The following is a 17026-nucleotide window of genomic DNA, read 5'->3' as shown; positions in this document are numbered from 1 at the left end:
TTACTCCTGGAATTTGTCTCAATTACTTGAAATAGATTCAGACTGACAAACAACTTGCCATTCCAGCGTGATAAGCACCCTTTGACAGGTGACTCTCGTTCCATCAGGAGAAAGTGCAGTGCGTGCACGTGTGTCGCTGGGGCTCGTCTGGGTTTCCAGCGCTGTTCGTCCACCAGGGGTGGGGACTCGCTCCTTCTCCAGGAGCAGCTGCTCTTTGTGCCTCCCCCTGCTCAGGTGCACAGTCACCTCCAGGGCACCTGGGGCTGGAGGACAAGTCTTAGTTGCCATTGGCGTGTCCCTCGCAGTCGCTGTCTTCAGAGGAAGAAGACACCTGAAGGTCATCATAGAGGACACTCCGGGGGCCAGGGGCCCAGTGTCCCTCAGGCTTCCTGCCAGTGGGAGGGTTCTGAGCAGGAGGGGCCGACTGCTCAGGACGAGGCAAGGAGGGAGGCGCCACGTCCCTGCAGCTCCACCGGCCTTCGTCTACTCTCACGAAGAGCATCCTGAGAGGCTGCACTGGAGCATGGCTGATGGGTGGAGGATGGTGTCTGGTGCAGGCTTGGACACTATCGGGGCCAGATCTGTCCAGTGGAGGTTTGAGGGTAAGGCTTTGCCCCTGGGCAGGTGTCTTCCTGCTGACTTGGGGGGTCCCTGTGGGTCCAGTTGTACTGGGTGGAGGAGGGAGATTCTGGAAAGCCTCCAGATCTGCTGTCAGAGTGCTCCTCTGGGGAGTCTGGATGGGGCTGAGTCTAGGTTTCTTTGGGGGGTTCAGACATGTCTGGATGGGGATCTGGGCAGACCTCTTGCCTGGGGTCTTGATGCTGCTTTTGGAGTCCTGGACCCAACTTCTGCTGATGAGAGACACTGCAGGGTGGGTGGATTTCCTGTCATCTTTCCTGACAGGTGACCTACTTGGGAGATCTGGATCCCGGAGGGGTTTCCTCTTGGATGCCTGGATGAGCGTGGGCATGTTTGGATGCTGTAGGAGAAGACCAAACAGAAAGGCCAGACATGAGAATCTCCTCTCCATCCAGGAAAAATTAAAATTAACCAAAAACCATCTCATAGGAACTAATTGTATGTGATGAGACACTCAACCTCAGTGGTGCTCATGAAAAAGAAAATTACAAAATCACCTTGAGACATTTATACATCAAATAGGCAAATAGAAAGAGTTTAACAATGTCTCTTGTTAAGTAAGTGGAAACAAGCTTTTTGTATACCCCCTTCCTAGGGCTGCACACAACTTGGTGTTTTGCAGGCACTTTGATGGCAAAATAAGTTTGGATGGCCAGTTTTGGAGGATGAATCACAACTGACAGATTCGCGTTCTCACTTAAAGGATTCTGCTTATGGAATGCTGCTGATAAAATCACTTCCATTTACCAAACAGCATATCTTGCCAGCCATGCAAGTAAGAATGCAAAGTCAAAGAAACCGGGGAAAATGGCCTCTGAAAAGGACTCTAAAGGATCACGTTGGTTGGAAAAGAATGTGACCCGCTCCCTCCCACAAAAGGGGACTGAGGCCAATTGTGTTACCCCAGAAGGAGGAAGAGCGGGAACCAGGAGACTGACCCTCAGGTAGGGGCAGGATCCTGTCGCCTCCTTCCAGTACTGCTGCCGCCACCCTTGGGGTTTCCTGGGGAATCTCTGGAGTAGCTTCCTCTGCTGCTCGTCTCTCCTGCAAAACAAACCACATTAAGGGGCAGAAACTCAATTTCCTTGTCACCATTGGGACCAACGGTGCTGTGGCCCAGACCCTTTCCAAGTCTAGGGGTGACACCGGACCTGAAACCCTGTGCTTTGTGCAGACTCCTCCCCCGCTCATATCCTTCCCCCTGACTCCAGGGTTCCCTCCTGGGTTTCCCAGGAAGTCCTGTCTATTTGTCCCTATGGCCTTGGGGCCTGTCAGGTGCAAAATTGCATGTGTTCTCCACACCCCTCAGTGACTTCAAGGCATATTCTGAGCTCCTGAGTGTGGCCCCCTCGGGACATGGCTCCTGTTTCCCCATTTTCCCTGTCACTTCTAGAGATGGCTCGGCACCCAGTGTAGAGAAGGACGGGAACCGTCTCCAGCGATTTCAGCCCGAAGCTTGGGTACCACCCACCCCACTGCTCACCTTTGCCTTTCAGCCTTCTCTCTCTCAGCCGTGTTAGGGGTCCCGGGGGTCTGCAGGTCCTGCAGCTTCCGTGGTTCCAGGTTCTCTTTGCCGAGTTTGGAGCCCAAGGGCTGGGGGGCCAGGGCCCCATGCCAGCGCTTCATGGGGCACCTGAGGCTCCTCGCTTTGTGCCCAAAGGCTCCGCAGTCCCTACACTTCACCTGTGGGTGGAGGGCAACAAGGTGAGTGAGTCAGCAGAACTCACAGGCGCATGTGCAAAGCGAACACAAGGACAGATTGAGAGAGATGAACACTGGTTCTGGAGAAAGGACAGCAGCACACGGCCCCTTAGCTGCCAGGATATCTATGATACTGTGGGGCTTCCCAAAGCCTTTGCCAGAGAGCATCAAAGGAGGAAGGGCTGGTGCTCTAAGCGTGCACAGCGAGACCCCGATTGAAGGATTTGCATAAAAGCAGGCCAGACATCACACTAAGGAGGGGTCAGGTGGCCCCCGTCTCTGAACGGCTCTATCTCCCTGGGGATGAGGTCCCAAGGCAGCTGTCTTTGGATGGGGCTGGGCAAGGGAGTTATGAACCCAGGTATTCCAGGCCCAAACCCTGTTTCCGGAGTCCATGCCTCCACTTACCCTGGGGTCTTCGTCCTTTGGTTGGGGAGCCACCTGCCTCCTTGCACCCGGGTTTTGCTGCCTCACTTGCTGGGCTTGAGAGAGTTTGCAGGGACCCAGCTGTCTGCAGCGACCGGCCATGTTCCCTGCCTCCTCGGTGCTTCTCACCAATCTTACTTTTTGGATTTCCTCTGTAAAAAGAAAGAGAAAACTGTCATATTCATACAATTCACCCCTGCCCCCTCCACACAAATGGGGTCATGAAACCTCACGACCACTAAGGAAATCCAGGTTTCTGATACTTTGACTTCTCTGCCCAGACATTTTTCCATTCTCTCCAGATACCTACCCACAGATGAGGACCCTGACTTGGTTAGAAGTTTTAGGCAGAACTGTGAATTTGGATTTGCATCTTTGAAAGACTAAAGTTAGAGACTTTGGTTACATGTATCACAGTCTGACAGATAAGAGTGAGAAAAGATTTCCCCACACGTACAGAAATACTTATGCTATGGAAAGGCCACATTTAATACTGACGCCCAGGCATCTGAAAACCAAACATAAGTTTGATAACTCCTTGAGAATTGGGCTCTCCCATCGGACATCAGAGAAGGCAATTCTCAAATACAGACTCACGTAACACAATTATTTTCTCCTCTGCTAGCTTAGACGGGGCACAACGCAGGGTCTGAACTGTTTTCTGAATCCTTCACCCTCAGTGTCTCACTTTTACCTAGTTAATAAAATGTGAAATACATGTTTCAACTGAGGGTGAATGAATAATTTTTTAGGCTTTCAATGCCTACAGACAATCCTACCAAGTTTTCACAACTGCTCATCCAGTGCCCCACATCAATCAGAAAGCTAGGATGCTAAATTCCTTAGAATTTGAATCTTCACGTAATAAGAGCATTTAGAGGATATATTTTTTCAGCCTCTGTTCTCAAAACTGCTACTGAAGTTAAATGATCTAGATCATTATCTGGCACCATACTTAAAACTCAACTCAAAATCGATGAAAGATTTGAAGATAAGACCTGAAATTGTAAAACTCCTAGAAGAAAACAAAAGATATATGCTCCTTGACATAGTTCCCAATCAACGGAAAAAGGGATAAGGAAACAATAGTATGTATATTCTATGGAAATCTATTCAGCCGTAAAAAAAGTTGAAATCCTGTTATTTTCCAGAACATGGATAGAACTTATTCTTATGATGCTAAAGAAGAAAGTCAGAGGCTGAAGGTGAATGCCAAAGGACTTCACTCATGAGTAGGATAGTAAGAAAAAACAAAAAGGAAATAAACCAACAGATTGGGGAACAAACCAAATGACAAAAACAAACATATAGATTCACAGAACAGAGTAGTGGATACCAAGGAGGAAACCTCAGGGGCCAAGGCACAATGGTAAAAGTGGTCAAATGTGTAGTGACAGTGGGAGAGGAAAATTTTGGTGGTGAGCCTGTGTTAAGGTTTACAACATTTGAAATGTAATACTGTACAAATGAAACATCTAATATTGACACCCACTGTTAATGCAATTTAAAAAATAAAATTATAAAAATAAAGACACCTTGGGACTTCCGTGGTGGTGTAGTGGTTAAGAATCCACCTGCCAGTGCAGGGGACATGGGTTCGAGCCCTGGTCTAGGAAGATCCCACATGCTGCAGAGCAAGTAAGCCCGTGAGCCACAACTACTGAGCCGGAGCTCTAGAGCCCATGAGCCACAACTACTGAAGCCCGTGTGCCACAACTACTGAAGCCCGCATGCCTAGAGCTGGTGCTCCACAACAAGAGAAGCCACCGCAATGAGAAGCCCGCTCACTGCAATGAAGAGTAGCCCCGGCTCGCCGCAGTTAGAGAAAGCCCACACACAGCAAAAAAGACCCAACACAGCCAAAAATAAATTAATTAATTAAAAAAAAAGACATCTTACCCTATTGCCAAGCCAAATCACTACATATCTTCACTATGGACTTCTTGTTCTGAGGGATTTGCTGAACACAAATTTAAAGCAAACTCTCCTAAAGTCCAGCTGTGCTCCTCCTCTCTGTCAGGAGAGTGTCAGGGAGGTGGGTGGAGGAATGCAGCTTTGAAGGGGGCTGAGGACGGGTCAAGGGGGAATTTCCTTTCCCAGCTGACCTGATACTGCTCCAAGGTCACATGACCTTGTTAAGGGTTGCTTAACCAATCAACATCATCTGTCTCCTTTGGTCTAACCACGTCTGAAGACATGTTAAGAGAAAGAAATAATTCGTGATTTCACTCATGTGTGGAATATAAAAACTTAACAAACAAAAAGAAAATAAGTAAAAACAACTTTAAGGAAGAAAAAAGTTGACACGATAACAAATACAAAGATACACAGACCTGAGTAGTGGAAATTAGAGGAGAAGCCACAGGCAGAGGCAAAATGGACAAAATGGGGCAGCTAGATGGTGACAGAGGAAAACTGCATTTTTGGTGCTGAGAAGGTGTATGGTACACAGAAACTGAAATGTATTGCTGTGCACATAAAACTTACGAATATTATAATGGAATGATATCTAAGTTTTAAAAATTTTTAATTAAATTAAAAAGAAATTAAAGAATCAATACTCAACTGCCTAAAACCACATCACTATGTAATTTTATTCTTGTCCTGTTTCCTTGAGGGACTAGCTGAACACCAAATTTAAATCACACAACATGAAACTCAGCTGGATACCTCTTCTCTGTCAGTAGATGCTCAGAATGGTGGGTGCTGGATGCTCTCCACTTGAGAAGATGCAGCTTTATGGGTGGCTGAGGAAGGAATTTCCCTTTCATGCTGACTTTATACTTCTGTAAGGTCACAAGACCTTGATGAGGTTTTTTTTAACCAATCAACATTATGTATCGCCTTGTATTTATCAATGTCTTGAAGACACATTTAGAAAAGAGAAATATCTTATGAATTCACTTATATGTGGAACACTAAACACAAATACAAAAAGCAAATAAGTAAAAAAGATTAAAGAGGAAAACAAATGACACAAAAACAAACACATATATTGACAGAACAGAGCAGTGGATATCAGAGGGTAGGATCAGGGCGGTGGCCAATGAGTAAAATGGGTCCACAGGATGGCAAAGAAAAAACTTAAGGTTTTGGTGCTAAGCAAGTTAATGGTATACTGGTATTGAAATATATTTTTGTGCACATAAAACTTATCTAACACTTTGACTGAATGATGCCTTACAAAAATAATTAAATTAAAAGATTAAAGCATCTGCACCCCATTGCTTAAACCACATCAGTACATATTTTGTCTACTGTCGGATTTCTCTGACAGACAAGCTGAACGCCAAATTTAAATCAAACAACCTGAATCTCACCTGTGTACCTCGTATCTGTCAGTAGATGCTCAGAATGGTGGGTGCTGGATACTCTGTGCACCTTTGAAGGGGGCTGAGGACAGGTCAGTGGGGGAATTTCACTTTCAAGCTGCCTTTGAGTCTGCTCCCAGGTCACATGACCTTGATGAGGTTTTTCTTAACCAATCAAGGTTATGTATCACCTTTAATAATGTCTTGAAGACACATTTAGAAAAGACAAATACCTTACGACTTCACTCATACATGGAACACTGTATAGAAAGAAAAAGCAAATGAGTAAAAAAAATTAAAGAAGAAAGCAAATGACACAAAAACAAACACATATATTCACACAACAGAGTAGTGGGTATCAGAGGGTAGCAGCAGGGGGATGGCCAATGAGTAAAATGGGTCCACAGGATGGCAAAGAAAAAACCTAAGTTTTTGGTGCTGATCAGTTTTATGGCATACTGGAGTTGAAATATATTCTTATACATATAAAACATGTAATATCATAACCCAATGATACCGTAGAAAAATAAATAATTACATTAAAAATTAAATTATCCATGACTCATTGCATAAAGCCACATCTATACATATTTTGTCTAGAGTCCTGTTTCTCTAGGGGATACGCTGAACACCAAATAAAATCAAACAACCTGAAATCCAGCCTGGTACAGGAGTTGAAATATATTGTCATACACAAAAAACTTATCTAATATTATAACCAAAAAATGCCTCATTAAAGAAGTCTACTGAACAATAAATTGAAAAGAAATGAAAGAATCCATATCTTTTGCCCATAACCACATCATTATTTTTACCACTGCCCTGTTACCTGAAGAACAAGATGAACACCAAATATACAGCAAATCAACCTGAAATCCAGCAGGGTACTTCCTGTTGGTAGATCATCAGAAATATGTGTGCTGGACAAACCCCAGTGGACACAGTGTGGGTTCCAAGGTGCCTGAGGAAGGGTCCATGGGAGAAGGGTCCTTTTCTTGCTTACTGTTATACTACTCCAGGTCACGTGACCCTGTTAAGACATTTGTAGCCAAGGAAAGATATCTATCCCTTTTTTTCTTACCCTGTCTCTAAGGAAGGTTTATACGTTGTGATTTATTGTTATCATGCATTTTAAAACTAGAGGGACACCTGTACTTACTTTTAAGAATAATTATGATCTGAAAGAAAACTAAACATTTTTGCATATGCTTATTTTTTCTGAGAATCACAATTTTTACTGTGGCAAAACATGCATGGCATAAAATTTACTGTTTAATCACAGTGAGGTGTCAAGTCCTATGGCATCAAGTGCACTCATGTTATCCTGCAGCCACCAGCACCATCCATGTCCTGATAAAAAAGACAGGAGAAAGAAAGACAACATTTCCCCACATGGAACAAATAATTACGCAATGAGAAAGCTGCATTTAATATTGTGGTACATGCATTTGAAAATCAAAGGAAACTATGCTTACTTCTTGAAAATTCGACTTTCCCATCGCACATCAGAGCAGGCCGTTTTCAAGTACAACTTCACTCAGGAAAAATATTTTCCCCTCTATTAAACTAGAAGCTTCACAGCTGAGCTTTAAATCTTTTCTCTTCACTGTTCCTTTTTTATCTAGTTTCTGTTAATGGAAGACAAAGAGGTTTCAGCTAAGAATGAACAAATCCATTATTTAGGCTTTCAATGCCTATAGAAAATCCCACCTTGTTTTGATAACTGCTGTTTCAGTTCCCCACATAAATCAGAATGCTGATTTACATGCCCTCTGAATTTTCATCTTCTTGTAATAAATAGTGTGAAGAACGATGTATTGTATCAGTTTCTGTTTTCAGAATTACCCTTAAAAATAAAGAATCAAGGCCACAAACTCATGCCATACACAAATGTGAACTCAAAACTCATGAAATACTTGAATATAAGACCTGAAACTGTAAAAATGCTAGAAGAAAACAGTGACAGTACACTCCTTGAGATAGGTGGTCATCAATGGAAAAACGGATAAAGAAGAGGTGGTAGTTATTTAATGGAACACTATTCAGTCATAAAACACATGAAATTTGCCATTTTCCACAACATGGTGGGACCTGGAGGGTATCATGCTAACAACGTAAGACAGGCAGAAAAGACAAACACCTTATGACTTTACCCATATGTGGAATACAAAAAAATTACAAGAAAAAATAAAGAAAGAAAAAAATTAATGATGAAACCAAAGGGCACCAAAACAAACACATAGATGCACAAGATAGAATACTGGAAACCAGAAGGGAAGTGGCAGGTGGAAGGCCCAATTTGTAAAATGCCACAAGATGGGAAAAGACAGAAACTAAGTTTTTTGTCCTGAGCAGGTGCATGGTATGCAGGAGTTGAAATATATTGTTGTAAACATAAAACTTATCTAATATTATAACTGAATGATACCTCAGTAAAAAAAAGAAAACAATTGAAATGTAAATTTTTAAAAATTAAAGAATCTTTACCCCATTGCCTAAAGCCATATCACTACATATTTTGACCACTGCCCTATTTCTCTGGGGGATTAACTGAACACCAAATTTACTTCAAACCAACCTGAAATCCAGCTGTGCTCCTCCTGTCAGTAGAATCTCAGAAAAGTGGGTGCTGGACAAACCCCACTGGTTGAGATGCAGCTTCCAAGGTGGCTGAGGAAGGGTCCATGGGGACAGTTTTCTTTCCGAGCTGACTTTTATGCTGCTCCAAGCTCACAGGACCTTGTTAAGCCTTTTGTACCCAAGGAAAGAAATCTGTCACAATAGATAGACAATAGAATTGGTTGCTCATCCTCCTCACACAAGATTGTTTTTCACCCTGACTGTTCCCCAGAATCCCTTGTGGAGATTTGAAAAGTAATGACGGATCAGTATCATCCTTGTATGTGCTCCTGAAAGTGAACTCAGGCCTGTGGTTTGGGAATTGTGCTACTTTGTGTTACAAGAATACAAGTAATCCCAGTGGATATCCTGGAAGAATTTCCCTTGAGATTTATGTTCAATATTGGTTTGTGTTGAAGGATAAATTCCAAGTCCTGCAGACAAAGTGGGGAGATCTGCTTTGTGAGAACATTCATTTTTTTCTTGGGGAAAAGTACATTGCACTAATTATTTTAAAAACTGGCTTGCATGATGGCTCACAGTTTCAGGCATTTTATAATCCTGGAGGTTTATTCCATGAGCTTATGCGGGGGTAACAAGGCTGGGTTCCTCTTTAGTGAGACTGCTGGGTGCATAATTCAGGAATCAGCTGAATAAAAGAGACAGTACGATCCTGGAAGGAACTCTTCATCCACTTAGCTCAATTCAGAGGTTTTGGGACAAAATAACAAAAGAGATTTCTGAGGTCTGGGAGGGCAGAGATGCCTGTCTCTTTAGCCCCCGGTGGTTTCCATCTGCAGAAATATGTTGAGAGGCCTCAAAAAGTGTAGGACTAGATAGATGTCTTTGAGACTTCCTCATGACCTTGCCTGACCAGGTTGGTGGCATTCTGGGAAACCTGGCCAGTGAAGCTGAAGATCAGAGCTGTGTCACCACCAGGGCCTGAAAGGGTAGACAGGGTTGAGGGACGTTGAAATGAGTGGAGCTGAGTTGTGTGGAAAGAGCCGTGGAGAAAGGGGACACTCAGAGAGTGGGGCTGAGTCTCTGCCCACTTTCCAGGAGTGCAGACCTGAATCCCTGTGTTTACAGGGGCACAAAGAAAACCAGACACCAACACTTGGCTCCTTTAGCCACAGACTTTATTGTTTGAATATTTGCAACTATTATTCTATACACAAATTTTAATTTCTTCCAAACTCTATATTCTATATTGCTAGATCACTTCACTCTCCATTTTATGCCACATTTTCACGAAGAGGTATTTCCGCAAATCACAATTTGCCTGAATGTGTGTTAAAGGATTCTTTTAGAGGCTCTCCCTCCCACTCAGAGGGTCAGTTTTTTCTGATATGAAATCTAGCTGTTGCTCCACTTTGATTTTTAGGATTGCTGAATCCTCAGTGCAAGAATTTAATGTTGACTAAGAAATAAGTGATCACTGAAGACTTTCCTTCCTTCACAGCACGGAGGGTGTGTTGTACAGTCTGAGCACACGTGTTCCAGAGAGGTTGCTCTATGAAGAAAGAATTTCTCATGACTTTACATTGATTCACTTCTCCAGGATGAATTATTTATAAGTATGCTTTGGTGTTGCTCAACATACTTGGGTATTTCTCAAGAGTTTACATCTTCGTTCTTGTTTTAGTGTTTATTTTTTTTGCTGAGTTTCTCGTGCGCATCAAGCCTGGTGATCAACTGAGTGTTTGTTAACAGTCATTACAGTCTTAGTGGTTCTCCACCTGGAGTTGGCTCATGTTGAACAATAATTATCAAAGAAGGACTAGGGGTTGGTTATCCTCTGCTCAAGTCTCTAGGGCAGGGGTCCCCAACACCTGGTCCACGGCCTGTCAGGTACGCGGCCGCACAGCAGGAGGTGAGTGGCAGGAGAACGAGCCAAGCTTCATCTGCTGCCCCCCATCACGCGCATTACCGCCTGGACAATCCCCCATGCCACCCCACACCCCTCTGCCTGTGGAAAAATTGTCTTCTACGAAACCAGTCCCTGGTGCCAAAAATGTTGGGGACCACTGCTCTAGGGTCTTTAGAGTGGGGAGCTGTTGCTGAAAACACCCATATTATATTTATAGAGTGAGTTCTACTAAGTTACCTAAAATTAGACCAATGACTAAAGGCTTTGCCACAGAGACAGGGCACACACGTATGGATCCACATCCACAGGTGATGCCTGTCTGGACTGAGGAGTGCGATGCCTGAACAAGTGTCCATATTGATTACAGACAGAGTTTCTTTAGTGGGTGTGAACCTTGGTGTGGTTAAATGCCAAAGCTATGGCTGGTGTTCCATCCACATTCCTCACATGTACGACGCCATGTCATCTCAGGTCAGAACGTCTACTGAGGGCCCTCCTGACTTTCTCTCCAGTGCTGGGTTCCCTCATGTCGTCTCAGGGAAGAGCCACGACTGAAGCATTTCCCACACCGCTGACATTCATAGGGCCTCTCTCCAGTGTGGGTTCTCTCATGGCATCTCAGGTTTGCACGCTGACTGAAGGCATTCCCACACCGCTGACATTCATAGGGTTTCTCTCCTGTGTGGGTCCTTTTGTGCCGAGTCAGTTCAGAAATTTGTTTGAAGGCCTTCCCACACAGAAGACATACATGTGGTTTCTCTCCAGTGTGGGTTTTCTTGTGCGTGCAAAGTCTAGAACTTTGACTAAAGGTTTTCCCACACAGATGACATCCAAAGGGCTTCTCTCTGGGATGGATTTTCTCATGTTTTCTAAGGTAAGAGATTTGACTGAAAGTTTTCTTACATAGACGGCATTTATATGGCTTCTCTCCTGTGTGAGTTTTCTCATGTCGTTTCACGTGGGAACTTTGATTGAAGACTTTCCCACACACTTGACATTTATATGGTTTCTCTCCAGTGTGAATCATCTTGTGTTGCCTGAGCCTAAAGCAAGTACTAAGGGCTTTCCCACATAGAGGACATTCATACGATTTAGCTCTAGTGTGAATGTGACCCTGTCCATCAAGGAATGACCCTTGACTAAGTGATTTTCCATGCTGTTTGTTGACATTACTTTTCCTTCTTAAGGGAATTGGTGAATGTTGAGGTGAAGATCTAGGAGTAAATTCATCACTCAAATCAGTCCATCCAACAGGATCCCCTTGTGTGTGAGAAACCTGCTTTGGGAAAGAGATATGAGGCTGTTACTGGTTCACCCACATCCATGCAGACACTCATGCCTCTACATTTACACCCTAGAGCATCAGTCAGTTGTAGTCTCCTGTTAAAATGTTTCCAGTGTCAGTTGCATACACATGTTGTGTTACTCCCTTGCAGGCACAAACGTTCTCTTTTATAGTTTCCCAACCCAGATATCAGATTAATTTTGAAGACTTCAGTCTGTTGTAAAGACTAGGAGATGAGCAATGTTTGTGCAACTGCCTTTTTTCCTTAGGTCTCATGTTGTCGTTTTGAGCTCATATTAATTTCTTAACTAATTTAAGCCTATCCAAAAATATTCCCAGAAAGAGCTCAATCTCCCCACTTAATTACATACCAGCAATTGTGCTCAACTGCCAACTTATCTCACTGCCAGGTGCTTCATTTGGATGACTGGTGTTCCACCCATGAAACTTACCATTGGCATGGTGGCAGATATGTGCTTCCTGTAGACACTTTGCATGAATATCATTTCTTGTCTAAGCGGACTTTCACCGTCTAAAGAAATGGAAAAAATATAGATTTTAGAATGGCATTAGGGAAATAGAAATGTAAACAAACACCAAGGTTCATGTGAGTATCTTTCAAAAGTTGGCACTTAGTTGGAGAAACAATGTATAATAAATACTCAAGGTAGTAGAAATACTTTAAAAGTCATTGTCTATTAGAAAAAAACAGGATTAAAATAGAAAAATGTAATGTGGTGGAGAGACATTGGGTCAGCAAATGATGGAAAACACAGTAAATGGTGTGATCAGGACAAGAATCACTAAGTGAAAGCTTAACTGCAGTAAGTCCACAAGCACCCTTTCCTTAAAGAATAGAAAATGGCAGGAAGTAATATGAATTGTGATTGGTAGATGCAAAAAATGATAACAACATGAAGAATTTCAGTCCAGTGTCCTCACTTCCAGTTTAGAATACTCACTTCATCAAACTTTCATTGGTGTTTCCAAGGACTTAACACACTGACTGAAACTTTCTTGCAGTGAAGCACAGGCCCCTGATTCTTACCTGGACTCTGGTCTTGGAGGCATCCTGTTGCTTCACTCCACAGCTCTTTTCCTTGTTGTAGCTGGAAAATCACATCTGATTTGCTGATCTGATACCCTGTTTGATTTGAAAAAGAAAAAAATGTTGGATTTTGAGTCTGGGCTAATTACCCTTTGCTGTGCTCAAGTCCAGGGTAAGGGAAGGAGGAAAGTAAAGAGATAATTGAAGGTCAGTGCAGGCAACAACATCTTCAACAGACAAAACAGTGAAGGTCCTTCAGCAGACCAGGAGGAAATCCAGAGCAGCAGCAAACACAGTGAGCCCCTCTAGCGGCTGATGCCTGTGCCCAAGTTCAAAGAGAGATTACAGAATCCTCAGTGTTTTCCAAATGGGAAAGATTAAAAGACTCTACAGTGGGCTGAATATTGCTTTCAAACAGGAGCCAGTAAGGATACACCTTAGAGGAATCATCAAAATTATGTCATATACACGACTCTGGTCTCAAGCCTTCATGGAGTGACTAGAACAGAAGAATCATTTTTAAAATATTTGATCCATTTACTTATGCATTAAAATATCCATTGAATCCCCAGTTCTGTTCTGAGTGTAAACACTGAGTAGCCACAGAGATATGAAATGTGGCCAAGATTACTTTCCAGTGTAGTAATGAAAAGTGCCATGAAATGAAACGTCTTCGTTTTAAGTAGTTATGAGGACTATCAAAGAATCAGGAAAGACTTGGAGTGGAACACAGGGAAGCTGATCTAAATGCTTGTTCAGTGAGTGAATGAATGGAGTGAACACACGTGCACATACATCCGTGTTGACAGACTCACCTACGGAGACCAGGTGGGTGATGTTTTCCAGCATCACGTTTCTGAACAGAGTTTTCTGGGATGTGTCCAGCAGGGCCCACTCTTCCTGGGTGAAGTTGATCGCTACATCTTCAAACGTCACTGATTCCTAAAATATCAGAGATATTCTGGTTTAGACAGAGCAGTCCCTACCACTGTCCAGGGTGGGAGGGTTGAGATGAGGAGGTGATGGTGTCTGGGTGGATAAAGGATCACACTCTGTGTGGGGTTCCCTTCAGTTCTCTGTCAGCACTGAGCTGGTGTCTGCCTTTCAGGTACATTCACAGACACCTACACACTGTGACATCATGAAGCTTTTATTTCACAGAAATATCACTTGAAGTGTGTTATAATACAACATGGACATTTTTTAATAACCTGGGAATTAGGACTTCCAGACAGGTGATTATAAAATATTCACTTGCAAATTCATAACTCAATTTCTGTTCCCTAATAATTTCAAGGAACTATACAGATTCATGACAAGACAAACAATAATCTTGATGGGCTACTTTGAAAACATGACTTTTGTCTTAAGTTATTTCCCTAGGGGAACCTTTCAGTCCCCAAATATGAACTGCTTTAATAACTTGTTGTGGGCTTTAAAACATCCAAAGTATTTTTCTATTAAGTGGTTCCTGTCTAGCAAACCTACAAGAAATACATTATTCTATCAATCAAGACCTATGAAGGAATGCCTAGCATTCCTCAGAAGTGAACAAGATTCATACAGAACTTGGTAGCAGGAGGTGTTTCCTCTTAACGCTACAGGACACAGGTGTTCATAACAAACTCTGAGGTCAGATGGTTCAGAAGCATAAGCTGGGGACTCGGGTGGCTGGAGGGAAGGACAGACCTGGCCTGACCGTCGCTGTGATGGGAGGACTCCCACTCTCTACATTCTCAGGGACCTAGACCTTAGTTATCACAGTTTCTCTTGTAATCTAATCTTGTCTCCATGCTGAAGGATGAAAGAAGCCTAGTTATTGGTTTTGTTTTCTCCAGTTTTAAAAAAATCTATAAAAGAACCTAATTTTATTCTACCTACTCTAGTCTTTCTCCTTTCTTTTTAGAACAATTAAGAAAATACTCCTCCCTACACATTCCTCCCAGTTATCAAATATGAATAAAAGGTTAAGTACTAACAGGTATATAAAATGTGTGATTTGGGGAAAGAATGCTAATGATAGTTTGGTGACTTTTTCCGAAATCTTCAGTAGTGCATATATACTGAATAATTGTGAAAGGCTTCAAATGGAGAAAAAGTAAAATGATTGCCCTTTAGTTCTAAACCTGTGTTCTGCTCTTGTCAACACTGAACAGCCTCACACCAGGTGGTGTAACACTGGATTTGTTACATCACAGGCTGTAAGCTCTGACTCTCCAGGGACTGGAAGGTCTGCTCCTTCCTCAGCTCTGCTACCTTCCATCACCAGCTCCTAAGCCCAGCACATCCGAAAATGGTCAACAAGTTAATCTTTGTTTGCCAATCAGGACAAGGGTTGAACCAGTTAAAAGAAGTTTTCTTATCTCTTCTGTAAATACTATGATTAGTGACGGCTCTCATAAGTTTAATTAAAGAATGAGATTAGTTTCTGATTAGTCCTGACCCATGATAACTATCCCAGAGTCCTAGAGCAAAGTAATTTGAGCTCAGATGACTGAACACTGCCTGACTACACTTAGAACATACAAGCCAGTTTGAAAAACTCATCCATCTAATGGCACTCGGGGTGTAGCTTCAGGAGAAGGAGGTGTCACTACTTACCAGAGGCTCCATTGTCAACAACTCGGTCGCCAGGAGTCTTTCTCGGGATTTCACTCACAGCCAATCCAAGCACTGAGCATGCAAATCTGAGGATGGAGAAGAAGCCATGAGACTCCAGTCCTGTGCAGAACTTCCAGACCCACCTGAAATGGAGCCCAAAACTGTCACCTGGGCGTGACCCCCAGCCCCTCAAACCAAAATAATTGATGCACTCTAAGAATCTTCTCTGCAGGGTAACATGTTAGAAGGCTACAGACGTGGATGCTAATAAAGAAGGTCAAACTACAGACCTCTTACAAATAAGCCATGAGTTTTGTGTGTTCAGCAGCCTAGGGCATCCAGAATGATTCAATGTCCTCCTTGATTCAAACTCTCAGGAATTGTGACTCATGCCACGTGTAGACTGTGGTTTCCTCCTGTAGGGAAACACTCTGCAACTCCTCAGATCATTCTCTTACCTCATGCACCCACAGGTAAACTACATATTATGACCAAGTAACTCATTTACCCAGGACAATTCACTATGCCTAAGGGACCCCCAGGAAATACTGTGTAGGATTTGGATTAGCCAGAGAACATGGGAGTGTTCAAGGAGGGAAGGAAGATCTAGGAAAACTAATTCAGACTTGGCCGTGTATTATGTTTGGTTTTGACGTCAAGGCAAATTCAGAGTGAAATGGACTGTTATTTTTTACTCTCAGGTTATTTACTCTATAGATAGATAGGAATATGTAAGTCCCTATCTGGTATGCAGGAAATCCCCAGGCATGTGCAACAGGGCACCCCTATAAGCAGAAAGAACCAATATACCTAGGAATCCCTGTGCAACTCCATCTCTCAAGTAATAAGAATCAAAGGTTAATATTTATTAATTTTTAAAAATAATTAAAATAAATACCTCAAGAGATTTATTTTATCTTGAGATACTTAAAACATGTAATAAATAAAGCGTAATAAGTAAATAAATGAAGAAAATCGCTTGATGAAACCCATAAAAGGAAATTAATCCAAAAAGGCAGGAAATGAAGTATTTACAACAACAAAAAATAACGCATAAGTTACAGATCAATGTGCCAATAGAACTTTGCAAGGTGAAGGAAGTGATCTGTATCTGCATTGTACAATACAGTAACTGCCACACATGTGTGGTTATGGAATACTTGAAATTTAAGTAACACTACAGAGGTAGTGAAATATAGCTATTTAATTTTATTAATTTAAATTTTATAGCCACATGTGGCTGGTAGTGACTGTATTGTTGGGACCAAAAAACAACAAAAAAAGACACAAATAGTCAAATCTAGAATTATGAGAGTGATAAAATAAATCTTGGCACAATAAAATGTAAAGACCATAAGAAGCAGCTCTGATAGGACAAAAGTCTAAAGACAGATACGACTTAGACAATTTTAAGGGAATGAAGCCACCTCACAACTCACTGTTTGGAGAATTTACCAGAACCTAAAATCAGAGGAGCTAGTGAAGCTAAAATAGATTCAGAGGCAAGTTCCACTGCAAGCAGCCAA

The 17026-nt window shown here is 42.5% G+C and overlaps 1 protein-coding gene across 1 annotated transcript; it reads right to left on the bottom strand.

Annotated features, from left to right (window-relative positions):
- Positions 1 to 277: 277 nt before the first annotated feature.
- Positions 278 to 15512, bottom strand: LOC307068596 (putative protein FAM90A23; the record flags this gene model as incomplete). Its single annotated transcript, XM_079726548.1, has 6 exons — positions 278 to 979; positions 1578 to 1683; positions 2123 to 2322; positions 9571 to 9638; positions 13715 to 13841; positions 15501 to 15512. 6 exons carry the CDS (start codon positions 15510 to 15512, stop codon positions 278 to 280), a joined length of 1215 nt encoding a protein of 404 aa, XP_079582674.1.
- Positions 15513 to 17026: the final 1514 nt, after the last annotated feature.

This window comes from Hyperoodon ampullatus (assembly GCF_949752795.1).
Source record: "Hyperoodon ampullatus genome assembly, chromosome: 20".
Lineage (NCBI taxonomy): Eukaryota > Metazoa > Chordata > Mammalia > Artiodactyla > Ziphiidae > Hyperoodon > Hyperoodon ampullatus.
The sequence above is the reverse complement of the archived record's forward strand: the minus strand, read 5'-3'. Positions and strand labels throughout refer to the sequence as shown.